This window comes from Anguilla anguilla, chromosome 1 (assembly GCF_013347855.1).
Source record: "Anguilla anguilla isolate fAngAng1 chromosome 1, fAngAng1.pri, whole genome shotgun sequence".
Taxonomy (NCBI): Eukaryota; Metazoa; Chordata; class Actinopteri; order Anguilliformes; family Anguillidae; genus Anguilla; species Anguilla anguilla.
The window spans coordinates 33,883,908-33,909,419 of NC_049201.1; the positions used below are offsets into that span (position 1 = coordinate 33,883,908).

The window sequence follows — 25,512 nt, forward strand, 5'->3', positions numbered from 1 at the left end:
CAAAATTCCATTGCAGTTGGGGACTGGAATCGACCAGGCTCATGTCCCCATTTTCGCCCTAATAAAAAACACCCATTCGTAAAACACAAATACTTTATACCACAACGTAGATAATGTCTTGACGAAGAAATACATACAAAAACATCATTGTTCAAAGGAGTTTTCCTGGTGACTTAGCCCCCAAAAACATATACACTGGCAACAGGTCATAGCTAGCTGTGGCTGTTCAAACTGCAGGGGATTCTGAATCTCAAGGGCTGTGCATGTCTCCTTTTCACCGTAATTACAAAAAACACCCATTCATAAAACTCAAATGCTTTATACCACAATGTAGATAAGACCTTGACGAAGACATATATGTAAGGATCGTGTTGTTCAAACAAGTTTTCCTGGTGACTTAACCACCAGAAATCATGTACACTGGCAACAGGTCATAGCTAGCTGTGGCTGTTTGAACTGTTGGGGATTCGGAATCCATGAACGGCGCATGTCTCCTTTATACGGATGTGAAGCTTATGGAGATTGAGAGGACAAAGGCAGAAAGAGAGTGAGTACGACTTGCTGATCCACTGAGAATGAGCTGAGGGAAAAGGTAAACAAAAACTGGTGGTGTGGGTGTTGCCCGGCAACCCTGAAAATTGACACTACCATAAGTCCATTCAGCAAGAGTAGCTAGACACATATCATTTTTGTTGATAAGGCAAGTGGTCCAAAACTAATAGTACAATATATGTATATGTTTTCTCCTATTTACTGTGCCATCTACCATTACAGTATGTGATCAATTTATCTATTATATATATATGATCTTTTGGTGTCTGTTCACACCTTTACAATATGTTCAAATTAACAACCTCACTTGCACTTTCTTGCTGGAAGATAGGACCTTATCCTGGTGATTTTTTACAGTCAGATAAAACCAAGGAAACAAAATAGCTTTTTTATTACATTACCAGGATGATTGAAACTTCATTTTCCCACGATTTGATAACCTACTGAGAAATGGAGAACATTCAACTGAATTAAGCACGCTTGAAAATGTGCAACCCATACGGCTTTCAGCATGAAAAGGCAGGTATTTAAAAACTTATCTGACCAATCAATTGGACGTATGCTGGTGAATCATTACATGAAAACACATTTTCACTGGCTTGAATCTCTTAATTCCTGTATTGAGTGACAAAAATGGCCCTTATTAAGAAATAATGCTGGATTAATCTGTAGCCATTGGTTAATTTACAGTGTTTTTTTTACCTGTCCCTTAATCTCTAAAAAGTATTTCTCAAAGCAAGACAATGAAAAAATAGTATTCTAAAATTGATTGACTAAAATCCTTGTGATTTGAGATGTAAATGCAAGCTGTACTTTGTCTCTCTCAAATCCTGCCTGTCAGGGCAACACGCATAAACAGATCTCAGACTGTCTGCTGGATGTCCAAAACAAGAAAAAGATCCAGAAGACTGAGCTGGACCTGATCAACCGCAAACGCAACCGCTGGGTCAACGAGATCAACACTCTTGAACAGCAGTTTGAGGTTGGTGTACACCCTTCACTGACCAGTCCTGGCCCCTTTAGAACCTGAGAGGGCCAACACAGAGGAGTACGGAAAGGCTGGCACATGGTGCAGTGTAAACCTGCTAATCTTTCCAATTCCGTGAGAATTGTCAGCTTGGGAGTATAGGAGGATTTATCAAGAATTAACAGAATTCCTTCTTCAAACCATGGTCAGGATTAATTGCTGAAAAGAAAAAGGTTCACCCACTTATTTTGTTGGAAATTATAACTATGCACTAGGCCAGATTATTTACAACTGGACGTTCAATTTTCAGTGCCAAAAATGGCCTTAATTTTCATTGTATTATTTGTGATTACTGTGTATGCTGATTGCTGCTCTTACTTTTGTGGTCAGTATTTTCAATTGAGTATTTGTAAGATTGTGAACGTGTCCTTTTCGATACTCTTCATTCAGGACTTCCAGAAGAAACTCAATCAGTTAGTCCCAGAACAGCAGAAGCTGGGTGAGAGACTACGCAACATAGGTTTGAGCAACCTACCTAGTAAGTACAATCTTTCAGACATTTATTTATTTGTAGTAAATTCACTGTTGGAAGCAATGCTCAACTGTGTAACTGTGTGGCTGTATCTCTGTTGAGATGAATGTCTTGATTTTATGCATCCATAACTTACTCATCATCAGTCTCTCTAACCAAAGTCTGTCATTTGTCTGTTTCACATTTATTTTAATGTGTCATATATCTGTTACAGTGCAATTGACAGTTCATTGCAAGGCTCTCATGAAAAACTTCAGTCAGAGTTATAAATCATCCTGAAGTGCCAGAGATTTTTTTCTCATATCCGAGTTTGCACAATCAGTATTCAGTTTCAGACTCTTTTATGTCAATCAAAGTCTATGTGGTGATGTGCTTCGGCACAGGTACCTGCAGCATATGATTGTCTACACTCAGTAAGCATACTTCATTTGATTTTGTAATTATGGATTTGGAAGGAGAAAAAACATTATAATCACTGCCTACCTCATGTTTTTATAATTTTGTGATGTAGTCCATGAATGAACTTGAGGACACAAAGATCTCCTGGAGAATGATCACCTGTAATGACATTGAAAGAATTACTTGGTGCTGTTGTGCAGCAGAAAACATAGTAGTTTATTCAGTTATTTCCAATACAACTGTCCTGTTACTGCTTTTTAATTACGACACCACTTGTCCGTTGCTCAGCCTCAACAATGACGATGCTGAAGAGGAGTGTGAATGAAAAGGAAATAGCATGTAGAAAGCTGAAGGAGCAGCTGGAAGTTCTGGAGAAGGAGACCAATTGTAAGCTTTTAGAGATGGACCAGAACACTCAAGTCATCAAGGTGAGAGCTTTGCTTCTTTTAGTCTCAGTATTCAGATAGCTCTTACATTTAGCAATGGTTTTGTAAATGCAATTTGTTTTTTTCTTCAAAATTACATTTGAGTTACAAAATAGAGTAGTATACAAGGCTTGACATTAACACCTGCCACCCGCCAAATGCGAATTCGGCAATGGCGTGCAACTCATTCACTCTTACTAGCCACTTTGGCAAGTGACCTTTTGCTAGCAATAGCATATTCTAGGAAAAAAGTCAGTGTAGTTTACAAAAGGCATCTGAGCTAATTAGGTCAATTTGACGTGATATGACATGATACAACAAGTCACATGAGCACTGGGTAACACTGCGCATTTCATTGGTCTATTCAGTTTGCTCTCTTGTGTCTTGCCTCTTCAGCTGGGAGTATAGAACCACTGCCAAACAAGGTGCTGTGTACTAAGGCTGTCAAAAGTGCCATGAAATTGAGTTCGAATATTAGCTTTTGTAACTCGTTAGCGTTCAAATATATTAGAATATCATTTGCCTATAATTCACAAAAATAAGCTGCTTATTGTCGGGCGCAATATGCACGTGATGCTCCCTCTGAACTGGCCTGCGCATTATTTTCTACAAACGGGCAGTAGAAGAGAGGACATCAGTGAACTTTCATACTAGGTACTACATCTGGGGCCTCATTTATAAAACGTATTTTAGATCAACTGTGTGGCGCATACGTAGAAAATCACATAAAAGTAGTGATTTATAAAATTTCAACATGACTCGATTTGACCGTGGAAACGGTTGTGGCTCTACGTCAGGTCTTCACTTAAAGTGAATCTTGCAGGTAACAGTTTTTACGAAATGTATACTTAACCTTGAAAATGACCATTTGAAAAGTTAATGCAGGATTTAATCATTTTTACAAGACATAAGGGCACAAATTCAGAGGAAATAGTGGCCATTTTGAGCAAAGCTCCTAAAAACCCCTTTTTTTCCAACATCGCATCATATTACGTAACAAAAGGGAGTCTGCCTGCCTTAGCCCAATGTGCAGTAGTAGGTGGTAGTGAGTCTGAGCGGTCATGATATAGTGAGTTGGTCTTTTTAAAGTAGTTTTATATTGCATTTCACCGTGTATCATCATGGTCAATTATTGCGTTTGTGCAGGTTGCACAAACTCCAGCCTGTCAGGACATCGAGCACACATTTTCCCTAACAGGAAAAGGAACGGTGCTAGCTTTCATGCCTGGGTGGTTTTGTGCAGGTGAAGAGACGGGGCTTCACTGCTGCATTTGTTACAAAAAACGCGGTCGTGTGTGGCGCTCATTTTAGACCTGATGATTATCTTCCCGGCGATATGATGGAGTTCAGGATGGGATATCGAAGCCAAGACCCGGTGAGACTGACAGCTGGTGCCGTTCCCTCAGGGCACACAGTGGCTTCATCAGGTCCGCCATCAGCAGCAGGTTCTGGTTCTGTCTTACTCCAGAAAATTATCTAAGCTTGGTCTATCAACAAACATATGAATTAGCCATACCCAGAAAGTCCTCAACAATAACAGTATTTTCCAAGAAATTACAAAAAATCGTTGACAGCGTTTCATCAGGTGCAGCGTCTTTTACTGCTACCATGGAGTGAATGCGTAAGTGAATGCAATGATGAGAAAACTTTCGGTTACACTGACCTATAAAACCCTATTCCAAAAGCAAAAATACTCATGTTATAAATCGTTAGAAAGCTTATACTCTCACCTACTGAATAAATTAATTGTCAATCAAACCAGACTGAACTAAAAAGGGCCACAATGCCTTAAACAACACGTGTGGTATTATGCACAGCTATTTTGGAAGGTACCCAGGCGTCACAAATGCACGTATATTTCACAAACTGATTGTTCAAGACAATATATGACCACTCAGTCATCTCTATGCGTAAAACCAATGGTAAGGTTGTATATTTGTTCAATATTTAGTAGAGATGTCCCTTGTAATTCCCACTTGAAAATGATGCAACAGTGAGTTTCTTGAGTCAAAACAGTTGATTTGTAGTGAAATACATGAATATGCTGTGATTTACAGCAATGCATAATTTAGACATTTTGGACAGATTTGTAGACGCTGGGTACACTGCTTAGTTTTTGCTTCATACATCTATAGTAGTTCTACATATCCACCCTTAGATTTTTTGTGGTCAAGAAATTTTTGATCCAGCACATGTATAGTTTAACCTGCTCTATTAATGCAATCTCTCAGTATTTCATTGCAAACAAAAAATTGCAAATTCATTTTTAATTTTTTGTCTAGACAATTGCATTTGTGGCACTTTATTTCTTCCAAAATTATGAATATAAACTAATCTGCGTTAGTATTGTAAATTGTACAAATGTCTTGCTTCATTTAAGCCATTTTTCAAGTCTCTGTGGTGTTCACATCTGGAGTTATAAAGTTTTAAATAGGGTACCCCCTAAATGGGCAAGGATTGGCAAGATTTGACTTGTGCGCTAAGGGGTTAAAAAAAAAAGAAAAAGATTTTCGAATAGTTTTCGAACTTCAAATATTTTTTGACAGCCCTACTGTGTACAAACCGTGTATACTAATTGTGGCTTTAAACTTTTCTTTTTAGTGACACTCCACGCTTGTAGAGAGCGCAGATTCAGATTCTGTAGTTGTGATCGGAAAGCACGGAATTCACAACGATTGCCACCTCAAACAGAGAAAACAAAAATAGATTGGTAAAGGATAAACTTTGACAGATGTGAACATCCATGATTTCAGAGTTGCTTTAGTTTGTTTAACGCTGCAAAAAAGAATAGAAATAGGCTTCTCAGCGTTCGGTTGAACCTTGTGGGATACGATGCATGAGGTGCAGTAATTTTCTCAACACCAATGTTTAAAGGTAAAAAATAAATAAAGTGCATCTGCAGAGCTTCAACATTGTTGTTATAAATGAATACAAGCACATTATATTCATACAGTGCTCAGTATCATCCCATGTAGCATATTCTCCTCAATTAGGCTATAGGCGAGTAATAAAATCATTTTTATTTTCATCACAAAACTGCACCTTTTATTGCCATTATTTAGAATTGTGGATACTTGCACTCTTCGTTCTCCACACTGACACTTGTAGAATATTAATGGCAAAGTTTAAGTGCATGTTTTGTTAAATGTACTTTCATTAAGTGTAGGCTAGTGATTAAAACTGATTTATATACTCTCCCTGTCTTTAACACACACACACACACACACACACACACACAAACGTAGTTTACTTAGGTTGGATAGCTATAATAGTTTCCGTTCAAATAAAATGTTATGTCCATAAAAGTGCATTCAGTTACACTCTTCACTGTATGTATAACTCTTTTTAGCCACAGTGCCTGGTGAGTCAAAAAGTTAATGTCAAGCCCTGGCTGTAACTCGTGAATGCTATTTTCGATCCTCACAAAATTTGATATATAAGTACAGCATGTGATTTTGGGGAGACACTCAAATTTTGGCACCTCTCTGTCATAGGTGATGCTATCATAAAAAAACATTTAAATGCATTTAACCTTTAAACCTTTCAACTGTTTGCAGGCTGCATCTCTGTGAAAGCCCTCTGCAGTGTTTCCAATTATAAACAGACATATTAAAAAATATGGCCCTCATCAGCTAATTAGCTAATATCAGCCATTTGACTGGCTTAGCAATGACCAATCGTCATGAAACTTGGTGAATATAACATGCAAGTTTTGGTACCTTAGCTATAAGAGCTAAATAGGATTGAATGCCTTTAACTCTTCAACAGTTTGAATTTTGTATTCTACATCTCGGTGAAAGACGAAACAAGGGAGCATGTTTGCCTCAAAAAACAAGATTGGCATCCATTTTATTTTCCATAAATCACCATTTTTAATTTTTGAGAAAACCAACTGTTGCAAACTAGTCCTCTGGCATAAAGCTGAGTGTCATGAAATGAGGCTTTAAAGAATCTGTGGAGTCTGGAACTGAATAATTATCAAACAATGTTGAACTTTCAAAACAATATGACTACCATATGCAAATCAACCATTGTGGATGTGATCATTTCACTAAAACAGCTGTGACTCATGACCATCATCAGGATCATCCGATCCCTCTGATCATTACAATGCTTGGCATACATATGCACTCATTTACTTCGAGGCAGCATGCCTCTTTGGTGGCCTTTCACCAATAGGTGGTGCTGTTAGAGGGAAATAAATAAAAATTCCTCCAACTCCTCAAATGCTTGACTAATCAACTTGAATCTTTGCATGCTATGTCTTTGTGTCAATCTGCCATTGTAGGCAAAAATTCCCATCGAGAATGAATGAGGAGTGAAAATCAAATTGCAACAATGGCAAATGTTGAATCATAGTACATGTGATGCTGTATCAGCCAATAGGACACGTAGAAATATTATATGTGATGCTATTTCAGCCAAGACGCCACATATAGAAAATTGAAAAGATGCCATTTTGTGCCTCTGAAGCAAGCCAACAAACTTATTCATAACAACCAAATATTTATAATCGTGGCAATGTAACAATAATATCACAACAGACAGTTGTCATACATGTATAAAAACAGATTTATTTTCAATTGCAAATTGGCATACCATTGCATGAAAACTGCATTTAGCAATCAGTATCATGAAGCCTGTCAGCTGTGTCATTGTAATCTAGCCTGTATAACTATGCTACGTTAATATTTCCAAACTTAATCAATACTGCAACGCTATCCACAAAAAAGCTTTGTTATGTAATGTGCTACAACTAGGATATTCGCAGTAATACCTATTTTTCCTAACTCCTCCTGGACCATTCAAACAGTCATATCCAGTTTTGGCTATGGACTCCTATGACAAAAATTTGTTGATTTTTGGTACTCCTTATTGTTTTGCCGCAATAAGCAATTCAATTTTAGGGCGTGGCACATACATTTCCAAAAATATGTGGACACCTTCTAATGAGTGAATTCGGCTATTTCAGCCACACCAATCACACCTCACTATCTTGCAGTCTGACAGACATGGAATGTATAGTGCCAACTGTACTGGCCCAAATAGTGCCAGCTGCATAGTTTGGTGTAGGACGAATAATGGTCTAGGGCTGTTTTTTGTGGTTTGGGCTAGGCCCCTTAGTTTCAGTGAAGGGAAATCTTAATGCTGCAGCATACAGTATCATTCTACAGAATTGTGCGCTTCCAAATTTGTGGCAATAGATTGGGAATGAAAATCCCCACAGTTCCTCTTCTATTGTGTGACCTGGCAGGCTATTCCACAAATTGACTACTCTGTGTAACAAAAACTTTGTAATGTCTGTACGGAATTTACCTATTGCTAATTTCCATTTATGTCCGCTACTAAAAGAACTCAACCCGAAGAACCTCTTATAGTTCACTTTGTTAATCACCTTCATGAATTTAAAAGCCTCAATCAAATCACCCCTAAGTCTCCTTTTACTAAGCTTGAAGACATTTTACATCTTAAGTTTTTCCTCATAGATTTTGTCTTTCAGACCAGGAATCAATTTGGTTGCCCATCTTTGAACCTTTTCCAGAGCCTCTATATCTTTCTTGTAGTACAGTCCCCAGAACTGCAATGCTCACAATACTCCAAGAGTGGTCTAACAAATGTATTGTATAAGATAACGTCCTTGGATTTATACTCGTTTGGCAATATATCCCAGCATCCTGTTGGCCTTTTTCACAGCTAGAGTAGGGTTTCTCAACGAGGGTGGTACCGCCCGCCAGGGGGCGTTCTGAGATTGCAAGGGGGCGCTGGATGAGAGGGAGGCGTTGTGGCCATTACAGGGGGCGTTTGCCCAATATTAATGTTCAAGCACAGGGCAAACTGACAGGTAGCCTCTAAGTTCCAAGGGAAAAAAATCACAATGACCACACTGACTAAAATAGAATTCCGGCTTCACAGATGCATGCGCTCCGGCCACAGTTCTGTGGCTCCACCAGTAAGAACACAGAGAGGATATTACGCATACACAACATGGCTGAAAGTTCTGTGCAGGGTTGCCAGACTGGGTATTTACACCTTAATGTTTGGGGATTGAAAAATCCATAAGGTATGGGAGTCAATTGGATATGGGAGATTTTGAGGAGTGTTTTAGGGGGAATTAATTCATGAGTCAAATAAGCAACATTGCTTATTTGCCCGATGCACAGAACTTTTCTGTCAATTGATAGGCCTACCATCTCTGTAGCCAAGTGCTATTACTATTCAGAGCAGGAGGAGAGAGCCAATGCAGCTACTGATGATAGCCTATAATGCAGATGTTTTTTGATGCCTACACAAGACAATTTTTAGGGTTTTTAGCTTGTGGGATGTTCCGTTTGTCTTGGGCCTACATGTGGGTAGAAACAATATAGCTAAGAATAATAAAAAAAAGACGTTTGCGTGCTGGATCAAAATAATCACTTTCTATTGTGAATCGCAAGTTGTAAAATCAACAGGATACAGCCGCCCAAGGTACTTTCCTTCCCTCAGTGACGACTGGAAGGCAGCTGCTTTTGAGAACTAGTGAAGTAATAGTGACAGATGAGCAAACCAGCTAGCTTAGTAACGTAGCTACAGATACATTTGATAGAAATAATGTTACATAAAAGAAAAACTGCCTTGTAACGCCAACCATCTGTGGTTGGCTGAGCTGAACCCGCATTCAGAACTACTCAGCAGCAGCTGCCTTCCAGTCATCACTGAGGGAAGGAAAGTGTCTTGGTCGGATACAACCATGAACAGTAGTAGCAACCCTGTTACCCAACTGCGAGTGTGGCGGCTTGCGGGATTAGTCTAGCTGGCTAGCTAGCTCACAGGCGATAGGTTCTTAGAAGTGTTTGTAACTAGCTAGTTAACGGTATCTAGTTACATACGGTAGGGCAGGCTAATGTCACAGGCCCCGGTTAAATTCAGCAGTTGTTGTTTTCAAATATTTTCGCTGTACTTGATTTATTTATTATTGCGAGTACCATTTCCTTGTGTGTATAATCCCTTTTTTTTATAATCCTATGGGTGGACACGGTGGCATAGTGGTTAGCACTGTCGCCTCACAGCAAGAAGGTCGTTGGTTCGAATCTCGGCTTGGGGCCTTTCTGTGCGGAGTTTGCATGTTCTCCCCATGTTCGCATGGGTTTACTCCGGGTACTCCGGTTTCCTCCCACACTTAAAGGCATGCATGTTAGGCGTGCTCCTGTAGTTGCCCTTGACCAAGGCACTGGCCTCAGAACTGGAGTTGGCCCCCGGGCGCTGCACTGTGGCTTGACCCAGGCACTGGCCTCAGAACTGGAGTTGGCCCCCGGGCGCTGCACTGTGGCTGCCCACTGCTCCTAAGTAACAAGGATGGGTCAAATGCAGAGGACAAATTACAATGGTTCAATAAAGTATATCTTATCTATCTTTTTGTTTGACCTCTGTAGTCAACATAGCTACAGACTGACGTTGCATTGTCACAATGTAGCTTTTGTTTTTGCAACATGCTTTCATTCCCATTATTTTTGTCCTCTCAATCATTGTTGGCTTTGGTTCTTTATAAATATTTTTATACTGTTGCTATTTCCGTTGTGAAACACGTTTGACTGGTCTGTATCATTTTTCTGTGTCATTGTCTGTAGCGATAGGCTAATTCATAGGCATATTTATGAGGAAATAATTGCTGGGCTATAGGCTGCCGCTATTGTGGCCAAGACATTTTTTCCTGTACAATCGCCTAGGCTTGTTTGATCCATGAAAAACAGCATATGCCCCAAAATAAAAAGAGCATGCCAAATTGTTACAAGATGTAGGCTACTGAGGTGAACAGAGAAACAAAAGGTAGGAACCAGGATAAACAAGGAAGAGTTATTTAATAAACTATAATAAAGTAAGCACGATTACAACGAGTAACAAGAAGCACAAGAGACCACAGCCAGCAAATGTAAGGCACTGAATACAAAAGATTAGACAAGACATAAGTTATTTGCTCTCTGGTGGCAGCCAAGGGTTATGACACATAGCTAAAATGTAGTTCTTGTCTGAAAATTAAACAGCATAGGTAGGCTTGTTTGATTAAAAGAAAAAATAACATAATATCACAAACATCAACAAATAATAACCTACATTTCATTTGGGGCTGATAATTACATTTTTGGTGGGGGGTTATGGGACTTGAACATTCGATAGGGGGGCGTTGGTCTACAAAAGGTTGAGAACCCCTGGGCTAGAGCATAGTGCCTAGAACCTGAAAGACTTTGATCAACCATTATTCCCAAGTCTTTTTCAAATTGAGCACATTGCAATATTGTTCCTGCCATAAAATAATCCTGCCTAATGTTTTTATTGAATTTAATTTGCCAGGTTTACACTGACTTGGATTTTGTTTAAATCTTCTCGGATTACTTTAGTAAATTCCAAACTATTAGCTGGGCCTCCCAGTGTTTCATAATCTGCAAATTTGACTAATGTACTTTCTATGTTACTTCTTATTATTTGGCCACAATAGCCCAATCAATTCATACAGTTCTCATTTTGTTTGCCCCGCATTTGTTTGCTGCTTGCTGCTATACTTAGGGGGCCAAGCACCGGAGGTTCTAAGGCACTCTATTGTTTTCCTTACTGTTGTTATTATTAGGGGTCCAAGCACGAAGTGGTGAAACCCTATTGTGTTTGTTCCGATTTTTTTTTTCTGCCCTAAAATTCATTTGAATTTGATTGGTTTTTATTATTGTTCCTCGTGGAAATTCCTGGTAGCCTTTGAACTAATTGCATGTAATGTGATTTTACCTTTCTCTGTAAGGATTGTGTGTGTGGCATCAAATGTGGAGTTAACACATGAAACGTGGACTTTTTAAACCGAGAGATCCCTCATTTGTTGTTTTTATACGGAAGACCTCTTGTTTTAACAAAGTATTCTGAGTAATGGAATTCATACAGGGTTGAGAAGTTTCCTGCTCTGTGTACCATTGTGAAGCCTGTGTGTTTTACCATGCAGAAGCTGAAAGAGAGCCAAAAGAAGCAGCAGTCAGCCCTGGACAAACTCTCCGCCATCAGAGACGAGAAACTGCTAGAGCTTGAGAGACAAAGGGAGCAAGACCTAGTGAAGAGGAAGAGGGAGGAGGAGGAGGCTGATAGGTGACACCACCTTTCTCCTTTAATGTATTTGTGTATCCTCTACAGTACTGCTTACTGCTGCTAATGGCAAAATGACAGTGTTGCTTTAGTGATGCTTTTCTGTTATGTTTTGTATTCAGGCAAGCTAAACTGGAGGAGGAACATTGCAGGCACCTGCAAGAGCAGAGGGAGGCAGCACTGAGTGAGGCACATCAGAGAGACAAGGAGCGTGAAAGAAAGGAAGAAGAACATCAGGAGCAGCTGCAGAAAGAGGAGTATGATAGAGAAGACAAAAAGCATAAGAAAGAAGAGGGTGAGTGTCAGAGGCAGGAGAAGCTACAGAGAGAGGAGGAGAATCAGAGGCAGGAGAACCTGAAGAGAGAGGAGGAGGAGTTAGAGAAAGAGAAGTGTCAGGGGTGGGAGAAGTTAAGGTGGGAACAGCAGGAGCGAAAGGCCAAACAGAAAGAAGAGGAACTGCTCCATGAAGAAAAGGAGCAGACATGTAGAGCAGCAGAGGAGGAGAGGAAGCAAGAGCAGCACAGGCTGGCAGATGAGGTGAAACGCAGAGCAATCGAGAAGGAGCAAAAGAAGCAAGAGGAGTGCAAGGTGATGGTTGAAGCAAAGAGGAGGCAGGAGATGGATGAGCAGAGAGATGGCGACAGAAGAGAGCTGGAGGGGGAGAGAAAAAAAAAGGAGGAGGTGACCAGAGAGGAGGCTAGGAGACCATTGCAGAAGGAAGAAGTGGCTGTGGCTAAACTGAAGGAGGAGGCAGGCAGCCAGCATCAACAGCCAACGGCTTCAACAAAGACAACTATTAAAGGGAAGATGGCTGCTCTCCTCAAAGGCATAGAGGAACGAAAAGGTGAGAGGCATCTCTCAGTTCACACTACTCAGCACTTGCAAAATCAAAGATTAACACTAGAAGTCTCAAGCTGTGAGAGAATCCAGAGGTCATTTTTTATCGACCAACGGTTCATGCTCATAATTTCGACAAAACTATTAAAATGAAAAAGATTATCATGTTGTCACACCAGATTTTTTTCAATGTTAATTGACAGTTATTTACAAGTCAGTTTATTGAACTGGTATGGTAACATTTTCTTTTGATTTATGAAATGCCATATTCAGTATCCGCAGGAGACGCAATTCAATTGGTGTTCGGCACTTAAAACATTAAATGAGACCTGTGCTCTGAAAGCTCGTAGTTTGCAAAGATGAAAAAATTGCTCTAATAAGGATACATTGGCAATTACCTGTGAACCATTAAAGTAGCTGTCACTTCTTTAAGACCCACTCTTTTTAAGGATCATTGGCCAGGCTGTGGATTTGAAGGAAAGGTGTGAAAATTAAGACTGAATAGCATTAGAGATAATGAATAAATTAATAAAATGCATGGATTAGGAAAAGGGTAAAAAATAATATTCAAGCACTATTGGATCAATAATCAGGAAGTGGATGCTAAATAAAACCACCAAGGTACTGCCTAGAAAAGGTCTGTGTTTAAAAGCTACAGAGTTGAACAGTGGCTGAACCTGGATTATCGGTCACCAATATCAAGAGATCTACCACTAGCCTGTACAACTAGCCTGCATGGGAGGATGGCAAGCAAAAAACCATTACTCAGAAAGAACCATGTCATTGCATCTCTGAAGTGTGCCTGAAAGCATGAAAATGACCCAGCTAAAATGTGCAAAAAGGTTTTGTGGCACAGAGCCTTTATTAACCAAAGTGCGTCAGACCTAACACACAACAAATGACAAATTTTTGCTTTGAAAACATACTGTTGGAGCATATGTGTTTACAATAAAATTCTGACTGGAAAAATATTTGTATGGAAATTTGATAACTTTTAGGGGGAATATTTTGACATGGCACTGTATGTTGCAAGGCTGAAAGAGTGTGTGCATTTGTGTGTCCACATATGTAAGAACAGTTGTTCCAGTAGTTAATGTGTGACTTTGCAGCATGGTATGTGTGTGTGCTAGACTGAATAATGTCACTGAATGGCCCCACATATTTAGTGATTTTGAGATCTGATGTGTATTACTGTGAATTTGACAATTTGTGACTGGTGTATCTACTGCCAATATTGTCCTATTTGTGATGATATAAGTCTGTTGTGATTTTTAGGTGGCAAACGCGAAAACAGTAAAGGGCACAGGAAGTTAGCAGCCCTGGCAACATACAGAGCTCTCTATCCCTTCACTGCTCGGAGGCCCGAGGAGCTGAGATTTGAGGCTGATGATCTGATTGAGGTATGTGGGCATATGCCCCTCTCACTGGGTCAGTCAATTATTAATCACCCTGTGTTCTCGGTTAATCTTACAAAGGGCCATAGTGTACTGGTAATAAATGTTTTTGTCTCTGTATTGAGAAATTAAATATATCCTCTGCCTGCTCCAGTGGCTGAAAAATTACACTCCCAAAAATTAAATCATTTTCCACAAATTTCATGGCCAAAGGCTTCTTTAGTTAGTATCAGGAGAAGTGGCTGTCTTGCAAGAAAATGAATGATTAGGAAAACTCTGTGAGGCTAGCAAGGTCTCCTCACAAGCTAGATCAAAGGCATAACTTTGTTGCTTACTAACTGATGACATAAATGTATTAGCTAGCTAAGTAGCTACTCAAACAATCTAGATAGTCAAATAATCTGCTCTGGTGGTATGTTTTAACTAAGGCCATCAGTGTGTCTCATGAACCACAGTGATTTAAACTTGTTAGGGGTCCAAGCAGCGAAGCTGGTGGAACCCTATTGTATTTGTTAGGATTATTATTATTATTATTCTTATTATTTTTCTCTGCTAAAAGTGTCTGAGACTCAGCAATCATAAGTCCTAGAGCAACCAAATTTGGCAGGTGGGTTCCTATGGCCCCCCACTACTCAGGCACTTAAAATCACCTATGTCGGCCAGATGGTGGCGCTATAACAAAGGGTCATGCATAAATGGCCATAACTCCCACACCATAAGTTAGATCAACACAAAACCTAATCGACCGATGCATCAGAATGTGCTTTACAACTTTGCCATTGGGAACACCTATGTCCGCCATATTGTTTGCCCGCCATTTGGACTGTTTTTATTAGTTGGGGTGCGGAAGAGCTGGAGCTCCAAATCAAAGTGTTGCGACATCTAGTAAACTTCTTTACGGCAAGCGACATCCATGGCGACGCAAGTGATCCGACACCGTCTAGTATTTATCAGTGAGGGGAGGGTCTGAACGTCGGGGAAGCAATGGAAGACAGTGCCAGCCAGAGTGCATGCTAGGCTACTAAAAGTTTGTTAGTAAAAGCTTTTTGAGAGGATGAATAAATAGCTAAACCATTTCATTGATAGGTTCTGAGTTTCTGTGCAAACGCGCGAAAACACGCTGGTATAATGAAACAATGACGGTAATACATATATAGTCCGCTTCGTTCCGTTGCTACCATAACATAACAGACTATCTTGTGTCTACAGCTGCAGTTTCTCGCTGCAATTTCTAACATTGAATATTCACAAAAGACGCAATTTATGCTGTACTCTGTCAATGTCTAAATAAATAATACGCTACGGTAAAGCTTTGAGAGGATGAGTAATTACTTTTCTTTGGCATAGATCCATTTGAAGACAGTATCGGGTGAGTTCGTTTAGTCTTTAAATCTGTCATTATACTGAGAAATAGCTAAACCATTTTATTGGTAGGTTTTGAGTTTCTGTGCAAACGCGCGAAAACACGCTGGTATAATAAAACAATGATGGCAATACATATATAGTCCGCTTCGTTCCGTTGCTACCATAACATAACACACTATCTTGTGTCTACAGCTGCAGTTTCTCGCTGCAATTACTAATATTGAATATAAACAAAAGACGCAATTTATGCTGTACTCTGCCAATGTCTAAATAAATAATACGGTACTCTGAGCGTAGGAAGCAGGTAGCATGGATGGCGAGTTGATATTTCGTTTTTTGCTACTAAAAGTTTGTTAATAAAAGCTTTGAGAGGATGAATGATTACTTTTATTTGGCATGGATCCATTTGAAGACAATATCGGGTGAGTTCGTTTAGTCTTTAAATCCATCGTTATGCTGAGAGAAATCATATTCTCAATTTATTCTCTAAATTGACTGTAAGCTTAGGGTTGTACCTAGGTAGCTGTTTCGTAGGTGACTTAGGTAATGCACTCGTCTTAACTATTGCTTGTATTTTTGCATAGACTGTGTTGTTGCTGTTCTTGTTTGTGTTAGTGTTAATCAGTTTAACCTACAGGGTCCAAGTTGAACTACGCGGTTGTTCCCTGCACTTGGAACGGTACTTCTCTCTAGGGTTTTCGACACACTTGTTCCTGGTTATGATTATACACTTTGTTGTACGTCACTCTGGATAAGAGCGTCTGCCAAATGCCTGTAGCAACAAGATAAACTAGACATTAGCCCTAAAATATGCCAATACAGCAGTGAAAACGCTGCTCACTGAATAACGAAATAAACGAGACAAAGTTTTTTAAAATTATACCATGTCATTATGCAGTCAATATCTGGGACTAAACATGGAATAAATATACAATCTTATCATTGGTTTTACGCGTAGAGATGTCCCTTTTGCGACTGAGTGGTCATATATTGTCTTGGACAATCCGTTCGTGAAATATACGTGCATTTGTGACGCCTGGGTCGGCTACCTTCAAAAATAGCTGTGCGTAATACCACACCTGTTGCTTACGGCGTTGTCGCCCTTTTTAGTACAATTTGGCTTGATTGACAATTCATTTATTCAGTAGGTGAGAGTATAAGCTTTCTAACGATGTATAACATGTCTGATTTTGCTTTTGGAATAGCGTTTTATCGGTCAGCGTAACCGAAAACTTTCTGATATGCCAGTGTCTAAATAAATAATACAGTAGGCTACTCTGCGAGCAGCACGCAGGTCGCGGGTTGATATTTCGTCTTTTGTTTTGTTTTTTCTCAATGTCCTATCTATTATTTGAAATGTGTATTATTATTCTATCTGTCTCTGAGGCGCTCTGAAATGTGCATTCTCTGCTAACCTGAGCAATGGATTGGAATATGTGTCTGACATAGTGTTGCACAGTTTACCGAAACTTCAGCACTTTTTCGGTACTTAAAAAAAAAAAAAGAAACTGTTCGGTATTAGATTTTTCCGACATTCGGTAGTTTTGTGTCAAATGTAAAAGCCAGGGAAATGTGTCTCCTGCATTACTGATTGAGAGAATGAAAGGTGTCATTTGTCAGAATCTTCGCTATATGGCAGTAGCAACTAAGGTTGTCAAGTGAGGTGACTTGCGCTTGTGCACTCACTCGTTGATACAGTGCAAGCTTCGACTCAGTTCACTTCAGTAGCAATAGGTGTTCTAATTTGGAAATTTTATTATAGGAAGATGCTGTATTGTTATTAAAATATGCTGTTTTTTGATCTATTTAAAAGTGAAAGACCTGTTTAAAATTATTTAGTTTTCAATTGTTTAATTTTTGAAATATATTTAATATATTTTTCTATTGTTTAGTGGTAAATGGTAAATGGGAAATGGACTGCATTTATATAGCGCTTTTATCCAAAGCGCTTTACAATTGATGCCTCTCATTCGCCAGAGCAGTTAGGGGTTAGGTGTCTTGCTCAAGGACACTTCGACATGCCGAGGGCGGGGTTTGAACTGGCAACCCTCCGACTGCCAGACAATCGGTCTTACCTCCTGAGCTATGTCGCCCCTGTCGTAGTGTCGTGACACTATAGGCCTATGCTTATTAATATGTTGAACAGGCTTCAACTTAAAGGTTGTTAATGAACCAGGTTTTTAATAAACTGGGAATTTGAACCCTTCTGGACATTAGGTTTCTGATCTATGAAGGTATTTTCAGTATTGTTAGATACCGAGTATTGAATAAATATTGTTTCAGTATCGAGTATCGTGATACTAAACCTGGTATCGGTATGAAAGTCAAAATTTTGGTATCGTGACAACACTGGTGTGACACCTTTTTTAGTTACAGCATGGAAGCGCTGCAGCTATACATACACGCCGGGCCATATGTGTGTTACAACATCCCATCTAAGTGTTACGACATAGTAAAGGCCTTTATGGGAAGCGGCCAGGACACATCCATGGCGACGCAACTAAGTCATCCGTCAGCATCTCTTAGCACAAAATTGGCCATAAGTCATCAATATTTTATAAAATCATCATGATATTCAGTAGATATGTTGGGTGAAGGCATATGATCATGAGGAAAAAGCCATTTTAAAATCGCTCCATAGGGGGCGCGATGGTGCCAATGCTTGGACCCCTCCCAACGCCGCTTGCAGCTTTAATATTTCAATTGTTGTCATACATGGGTCCCTGTAGGGACTTGAACAAGAAGGATAAAATGACTAATTACACAATTGAGTGGCTAATTGAAAGTTAATATGGATGGAATATCAAATGCTTACACTATGGAAAGCATGTGTTTAAGTGCACCAGCGCAACAGTATGCACCTGGTACACTACCCAGAGATGGCCAGGAAAATTGTAATTTAACAAAAAAACCATGCAAAGATGATAATAGACTGACAGTTAACAATAAACATCAGTTAAGGAATATCAACTCTAAGGGGGATTCACCTCAGCAGCAGGGGAAAAGACAGACTTAGGCAGCAGTTGGATGTCACATACGTGGATAACCTCAAATTACATACATTTTTTGATAAAGCATGTAGTAAACCATCAGGTAGACAGCTTTCAGGATAAGCCCATCCTAATCACAGGAAGGAGCCCAGTTGATTCCCTCAGTTGAATTTCTTATGACAAATCACAATAGGGTAAATTCTGAACTGGTACACTGATAGTCTGTGTCTGACTATCAGAAAAAATAGATCAGTTGGAGAGTTATCCCTGGTAATATTACAAAAATGCTATTATGAAAATTAAATTTGCCCATTACAGAATGTTGTCTATTTGGAACAACTTTGTGCAAGAAAATAGCTGGAATGTTAAATATAACTTATATTATATGAGCATCTTTAAGCTAAATTAGTTTAATGTTTAATGAGCCGGCAGCCATACCACCATCGAACATGGTCCTGCCGAATGGCTAAAGATAATCAAGTGTGGGCTTGGTTAGTACTTAAAAGGGAGACCTGCTGGGAAAACTAAGTTGCTGCTGCAAGTGGTTTTGGTAGACCAGTAGGGGGCAATCTTCTCTTTGGTCAAATAAACCCCAATGCAGTGATGGGGACACTGTGCTGTAGGAGAAGCCTTCTTTCAGATGAGATGTTAACCCCTTTGCGCACATGCCAAATCTGGCCTATCCTTGCCCGTTTTATGGGGTACCTTATTTAAAGTAATAATCTCAAAGATTTTTATTAAAATAAATGTCTGTTAAGTCACTATCTATCGCCGAATTAGGTAACACAATGGTGATTGAGCCTATTATTATATTAATTTATATTATTATTAATATAATAATTTATGATTAAAGAACTGGGTGTCTGTGGCGACATTCCCAGGAAAAAATCACAAGCAGCGCATAGTTAGTGACACGTTTTCCATCACCCATCAGTGGTTGGTCCGCCAGAGAGGGTAGACGGAGCTAATGCAAGGCTCTTCAGCTCACTTGTGTGTGAGCGGTGTACTGTTTTTTCTGGTGTTTGCTAGCGTTACAATAACAGAGAAGGGGGGGTTATGGAACCCTAAAAAGTTTTTGTGTAACATGAGAGGTCATATTATTTGTTGATGTAGATTTCGTATTACATTTGATGACAATGTAATGTTACTAAATTACACAGCCTAGCTATTTGCACAGCTAACGCTAGCTACCGGACCATGTCAAGAAAGGCAACATTAGTTTAGACAACGTTGCGCACAGTATCCATCTCTCATATCAGGTAACGTTGCGTTAGCTAGCTAGCTAATGTAATTAACACAATTTAATGTCAGCTAACAATTAGAAAAAACGCTAGCTAATGCTACCGACTGGTACCGACCTGGCAAAACGTCTCTCGAATGCAATGCTACCTTGTACCATTGCAACGTTGCAGTGTAGCTAACTAAAGGTCCGTTCAGATGAATGATTCGCAACGAGACTGGATGCAACTTGCAAAATTCCAAGACGTCTGATTGTAAACATTCTAACTGCACTTGGCGATTTGACAAGGTGGGTCTTTTGAGACCCTAGGCAACCGTTTCAGACGCTCTGCAACTAACCAGTTCACACCGCTGAAATTTTCTCTGCAACACCGTTTCGTCTTGTTGCGAATCATTGACCTGAATTGGCCTTAACGTTACCGTTATTTGCATTGCCATCAAGTTCATCAATATATTATAATGATCGGAATAAAGCCGTCTTTACACAGAGCATTATTGCCCTTTTTTGATGAAATCTCCTTTGTTTTTGTTTTATTCTTCTTGTTCTGATTGCTAATTTAACACCCAGCTCCGCTTTATTCTCGAACAGTTTAGCTAGCAAAACCAGAAACACCAGCGATAACATTTTGCAAGGCAGTTGTTTCAAAAATATCACACAACAATCATTCACGAGAAAGACTGTTTATTGTGCACGAGATACATAATTGTATGAGCCGCAGCGAATCCCGCAAATTCTTCTCTGCAGTGTAAAGATGTTCATACCGGGCAAAAGGTGGATAAAGAACGTCTGTGGAAATTGATCATCACTAATTCTACCCCAGGTCTGCTACAGCATTTTAACCCAGCTCGGCAGTGTAAAGGCAGCTTAAGTTAGCCTAATGTTAGACAGTGAATGAGTGTGTACATAACGTTACTTTTATAACAACCATTTTTTATTCAGTAAATAGTAAGTGTTATCGTTGGCATGGCCCAGGTGCCAACTGACTGACGTCTCACAGGCGACACTGGTTGGATCCGGTTGGATCTCTGGGAAGTGAGGTTCAAAAACACACTTGCAATTACTGCTTTTCGGCATTGGCACCGCCAAAGAGAACGAAACAGAAATCTTCGAGATTGTAACTTCATAGCATTATAACTCCAAATGTGAGCATCACTGAGACTTGAAAAATGGCTTTAATGAAGTAAGACATTGGTACCATTTACAATATTAACTTAATAGTTTAGTTTATATTCATAATTTAGGTATAAATGAAGTGCCAGAAATGCAATTGTCTAGGCAAAAAAGCAAAAATGAATTTGCTCTTTTTTAGTTTGCGATTTATATACTGAGAGATCCCATATATAAAACAGGTTAAACTATGCATGTCCTTGATAAAAAACTCCTTCACCACTAGTGCGTAAAATCTAAGGGTGGATATGTAGAACTACTAAAGATCTATGAAGCAAAAAGTAAGCAGTGTACCCAGTGCCTCCAAATCTATCCAAAATGTGTAAATTATGCATTGCTGTAAATCACAACATAATCATGTATTTCACTACAAATCAATTGTTTTGACTCAGGAAACTCGCTCTTGAATTGTTTTCAAGTGGAAATTACAAGCTTTCTGTCAGTACTGTGGTGTAAAATATCTAGGGGTCCAGAAACCTATCCAAAATCTATCTGTAACAGGTTTTGCAGTCCTTCTCCCCACAAACCACACAATCTGTCGTTCTTGGACGCACACAGGCTTTATTGTGGGCTTGTTACAAAAACACGGATATACAAACAAAACGAAACACACACTGTTAGGAAGGGCATTACATGGCATGTTGCTCCTGCATACGTCTCTCATTCCAGTGCCCCGGTCTCACTGCAGGCAGGGCATATAAACGGTTAACAATTACTGGCAACAGGTGTGGTTACTGGCCAGCTAAACCGCTCCCTCTCTGCCTGCAGATGGCACCCTAACCACACACCCCTCCACACTCTCTAAAAATGAATAAAATGCTTTTTGTCCATTATAAAGCATATAAATGTGCCCATTATGGAGGTATGAAGATGAAACATTGATATCAGATTAAAATTTGTTAATTTGGTAGTAATTTAGCGGTTAATTTGGAGAGGTGCTGGGATAATTGTCTTGCTGTCAGATCCTTTGTAACCAAGTTTGAACTTCCTGGTTGAGGGAACCGGGGCTTTGGCCAAAATGTCTTAGTACTTATGGGAGTCCTTGATTCTATTGACCTAAACAAGAACCCCAGGGCCAATAGATTTGAAGTAGCCAACATGAGATCAATGGTCCGAAATGGTGTTTCACCATAGGTAGGATTTTCTTCTTCTGGTCCCATCTGACCATATACTGTTTTTAGTCAGGATTCCTATGCCATTTAGAAAATATGAGCAAAAAACAGACACTTAATTTTCTTAACTGCCATCAATAGAGCATTTATCTGTAAAGCCCTCAGAAAAGCCTGCTGACATGAGGGTGGTATCTGATGGTACCTGGAAACTTTGTGCCCTCAAGATACAGCCAAGTTTTGTAGATCTTCAGCTGTGGTCCATGGAAAACCATCTGCCTGCAGCCCATTGATCGCCACCAAACCATCTGCCTCCTGTGATTATAAACTTATTATTTATCTTATAGTGGAAAGTGGTATCTTTAGTTTTTCATTTATTTGTTTATAGCCATTTTCAGTTTCACTTCACTGAATTCCTTTCAGCCTATGGATGCATATCAGCCTTAGCTCATTGTCTGAAAAAAACACAAGCTACTTATAATCAACCTTCAATGCAAACATTTCAGTGTGTAGATAACATTGTCTGCTAGAGTCAAGGAGTAATTGCTTGTCCTTCCAATATGCATAAAATTTCCCCTCCTTTTACTGCATCCTTTTTACCACATGCAAGTCATTTTTTGTGATCCACGTTTTCAGTAAATATTTGCTCTGGCAAGTGCCTACATTAAATAATGAAGTCCCTTCTTGCTCATTTCCGCCTAATGCTTTTTTTTTGCTCAAAGTCTTTTTATTGGTATTCAGACTCATACAAAGTACAATAAATCACCAATACATTTGGATAAACTCAATAAACCCCCCCCCCCCCCCAAGTTTCTGCTCCAACAGAGCCCCATCCCTATTATAGCATTATTGTACCGTTTAGTAATTAAACAGAATCGATTTTATAAATGATTACATACACATAGATTCAATGTGACAAAAATTGTAGGTGAGACACGAATAATAAAATTAATAAATAAAATAAAAAATACAATAACGATGGAAATAAATGATAATATATAAGTAGTAAGAAAGAGAAAAAAACACATACAATTAAAGCCGCAAGCGGCGTTGGGAGAGGTCCAAGCATTGGCATTATTGCGGCTCCTATGGAGCAATTTTAAAACGGTTTTGTCTTCGTGATCATATGCCTTCACCCAACATATCTACTGAATATCATGATGATTGTATAAAATATTGATGACTTACGGCCAATTATGTGCTAAGAGACGCTGTCGGATTACTTAGTTGCATTGCCATGGATGTGTCCTAGCCGCTTGCCGTAAAGGCCTTTACTATGTCGTAACACTTAGATGGCATGTCGCAACACATAGATGGCCCGGCGTGTATGTAGAGCTGCAGTGCTTCCACGCCGCAACTAAAAAAGGCTAGTGTTGTCACGATACCAAAATTTTGATACCGATACTAGGTTTAGTATCACGATACTCAATACTGAAACGATACTTGAAATTTAAACGATACTGATTTGATACTCAGTACCTAACGATACTGAAATTACCTTAACCCTCTGGGGTCTGAGGGTAAAATGAGGCACACTGGTGATTGTGCGATGCTCTGACATTTGTGTAAATTTCATCAACTTTATATACAGTGATTCCAAAGTGTTTCATATCTTTGTTTTCAGCACAAACTCAGCTACAACAATATGGCAGCAGTAAGTAGGTCATAATCATGTGTGGATTGTAAACTGCTCTAAAAACACACAAACTATAAACAGTAGTTTTGAACATGCACAGGAATGTTGTAATAAAGCACACTGAACAATTGTGAATAAGACTTTTGGTCACTGAAATGTGTTCTTCAAGGTCTTGGGTATCAAAAGATGACAAAATATTTTAGCAAATCCAATGAGAAATATAAAATACATTGCTAAAAGTTAGTGTTGTGACTACTATTTTTCAACACCAGGTGAGAATGGCAGGGCAAATGGCCTTTCTGTAATGAATATGCATTGGGTAGGACGACCTGCCAGCTAAGTAGGCTATTCACACCTGGCCGCAGGCCTCCCCACCACTAAGACAAAGACTCAGTGAGCCATTTAGAAGACAGAAACAAAGACATCTTTTGATTTTCAGAACATTTATTGAAGCAAACTATACGCATGGAAGATGAGATGAGACGGGTGTACTCTTGCAACGCTTGCGTGGCCTCTTAGCTAGTGGTGAACTAGGCCGTGTTTCCTGATCAGCATCTCTGTAAATATGATAAAAACAAAATTGTTAGGAAATGTGACATCAAATCAAACTTTATTTATATAGCACATTTCCTTCAACAGGTGAAAATGAAATGTGCTTTACAAAAAAGGGGCAAACCACTAACTAATGAAAACAAAACTTAGGAAATGTGACATAGTTACATCATATACAAACAAAGAACCAAACAAACACAACCAGACGCAGAGAGGTAGCCTATAATTTTGAGAAGCAATGGTTAGAATCGTTCGTAGTGTGGGAATTTACAAGCGCGCATATTAGTGAATATTCCTACAAACACACAGAGAATGTAATACAGCGCACATTTACAAATAATGCAAGCTATCAACGAAACAACATTAGCTAAACTAAATAAACATTGATATTCCAGCTCAACTACACGCAACTCATCAATAACAATGCCTCAATCTGAACTAGGCTAGGTCTGTTTAGCTAAGTGGTTATTATATTGCTGTTTCCCGAATTTACTTACAGTATGCTAATATCGATTGTGCGAGGACATCAGTTTTAGAATCTTAGCCACGCCACGGGCTATTTATTACCAATGATCGAAAAACATACAGTCTTCCTGATACTTCTAACACAACCAGACGCAGAGAGCCTAGCCTATAATTTTGAGATGCAATAGGTCGAATCGTTCGTAGTGTGGGAATTTACAAACGCGCATATTGCTGGATATTCCTACAAACACACAGATACGTTGCAATACAGTACACATATTTACCAATATGATCATAAGAAATATACTTACGCATGAAGTTGATCCTCAGCTGGATCAGTTCGCTGTTCGAAATGACGCCGCTCTTCATCAGTGTCGGCTTCCGGACGGACCATTTTCCAAAATTAAACGAAATGTTCACCTCAAAAGAAGTGAATTAGGCGACACTTTGACATTCTATCCCGCTTTCGCAGACTTGGCATTTCTCACATGGATCTCGCATCGCCCCTCCTTTAGTCTCCTTCTATGGAGAGTAATTATAATGTTGTTAACATGTGAATGCGATTTGGGCGGACTTCCTGCTGAGCGAAATTCACATAGTAATGAGTAAAGTTTAACGAAGCATACATGATGTAATTAATCAAATTTGGAACATTTAAAACAATTTATATTATTTGCCAATGGGCACATTGGAAAGTCGCGATTCTAAGGTTTCTGTCAATGTTTTTGTTGCGTCTGTATGATAACAGCACGTGAAGTTAATCATCCAAATAGAAACGAAAGTAAA

The 25,512-nt window shown here is 39.3% G+C and overlaps 1 protein-coding gene across 3 annotated transcripts in view; it reads left to right on the forward strand.

Annotated features, from left to right (window-relative positions):
- Positions 1-25,512, forward strand: part of LOC118211301 (intersectin-2-like) — a 137,755-nt gene that overhangs the window by 45,598 nt on the left and 66,645 nt on the right. For all 3 annotated transcript variants that reach the window (XM_035388415.1, XM_035388405.1, XM_035388423.1), the window contains 6 exons: positions 1,394-1,534; positions 1,970-2,057; positions 2,739-2,878; positions 11,835-11,974; positions 12,094-12,815; positions 14,084-14,208. In XM_035388415.1, coding sequence (XP_035244306.1) covers positions 1,394-1,534; positions 1,970-2,057; positions 2,739-2,878; positions 11,835-11,974; positions 12,094-12,815; positions 14,084-14,208 — 1,356 coding nt within the window. The remainder of the gene's footprint in view (positions 1-1,393; positions 1,535-1,969; positions 2,058-2,738; positions 2,879-11,834; positions 11,975-12,093; positions 12,816-14,083; positions 14,209-25,512) is intronic.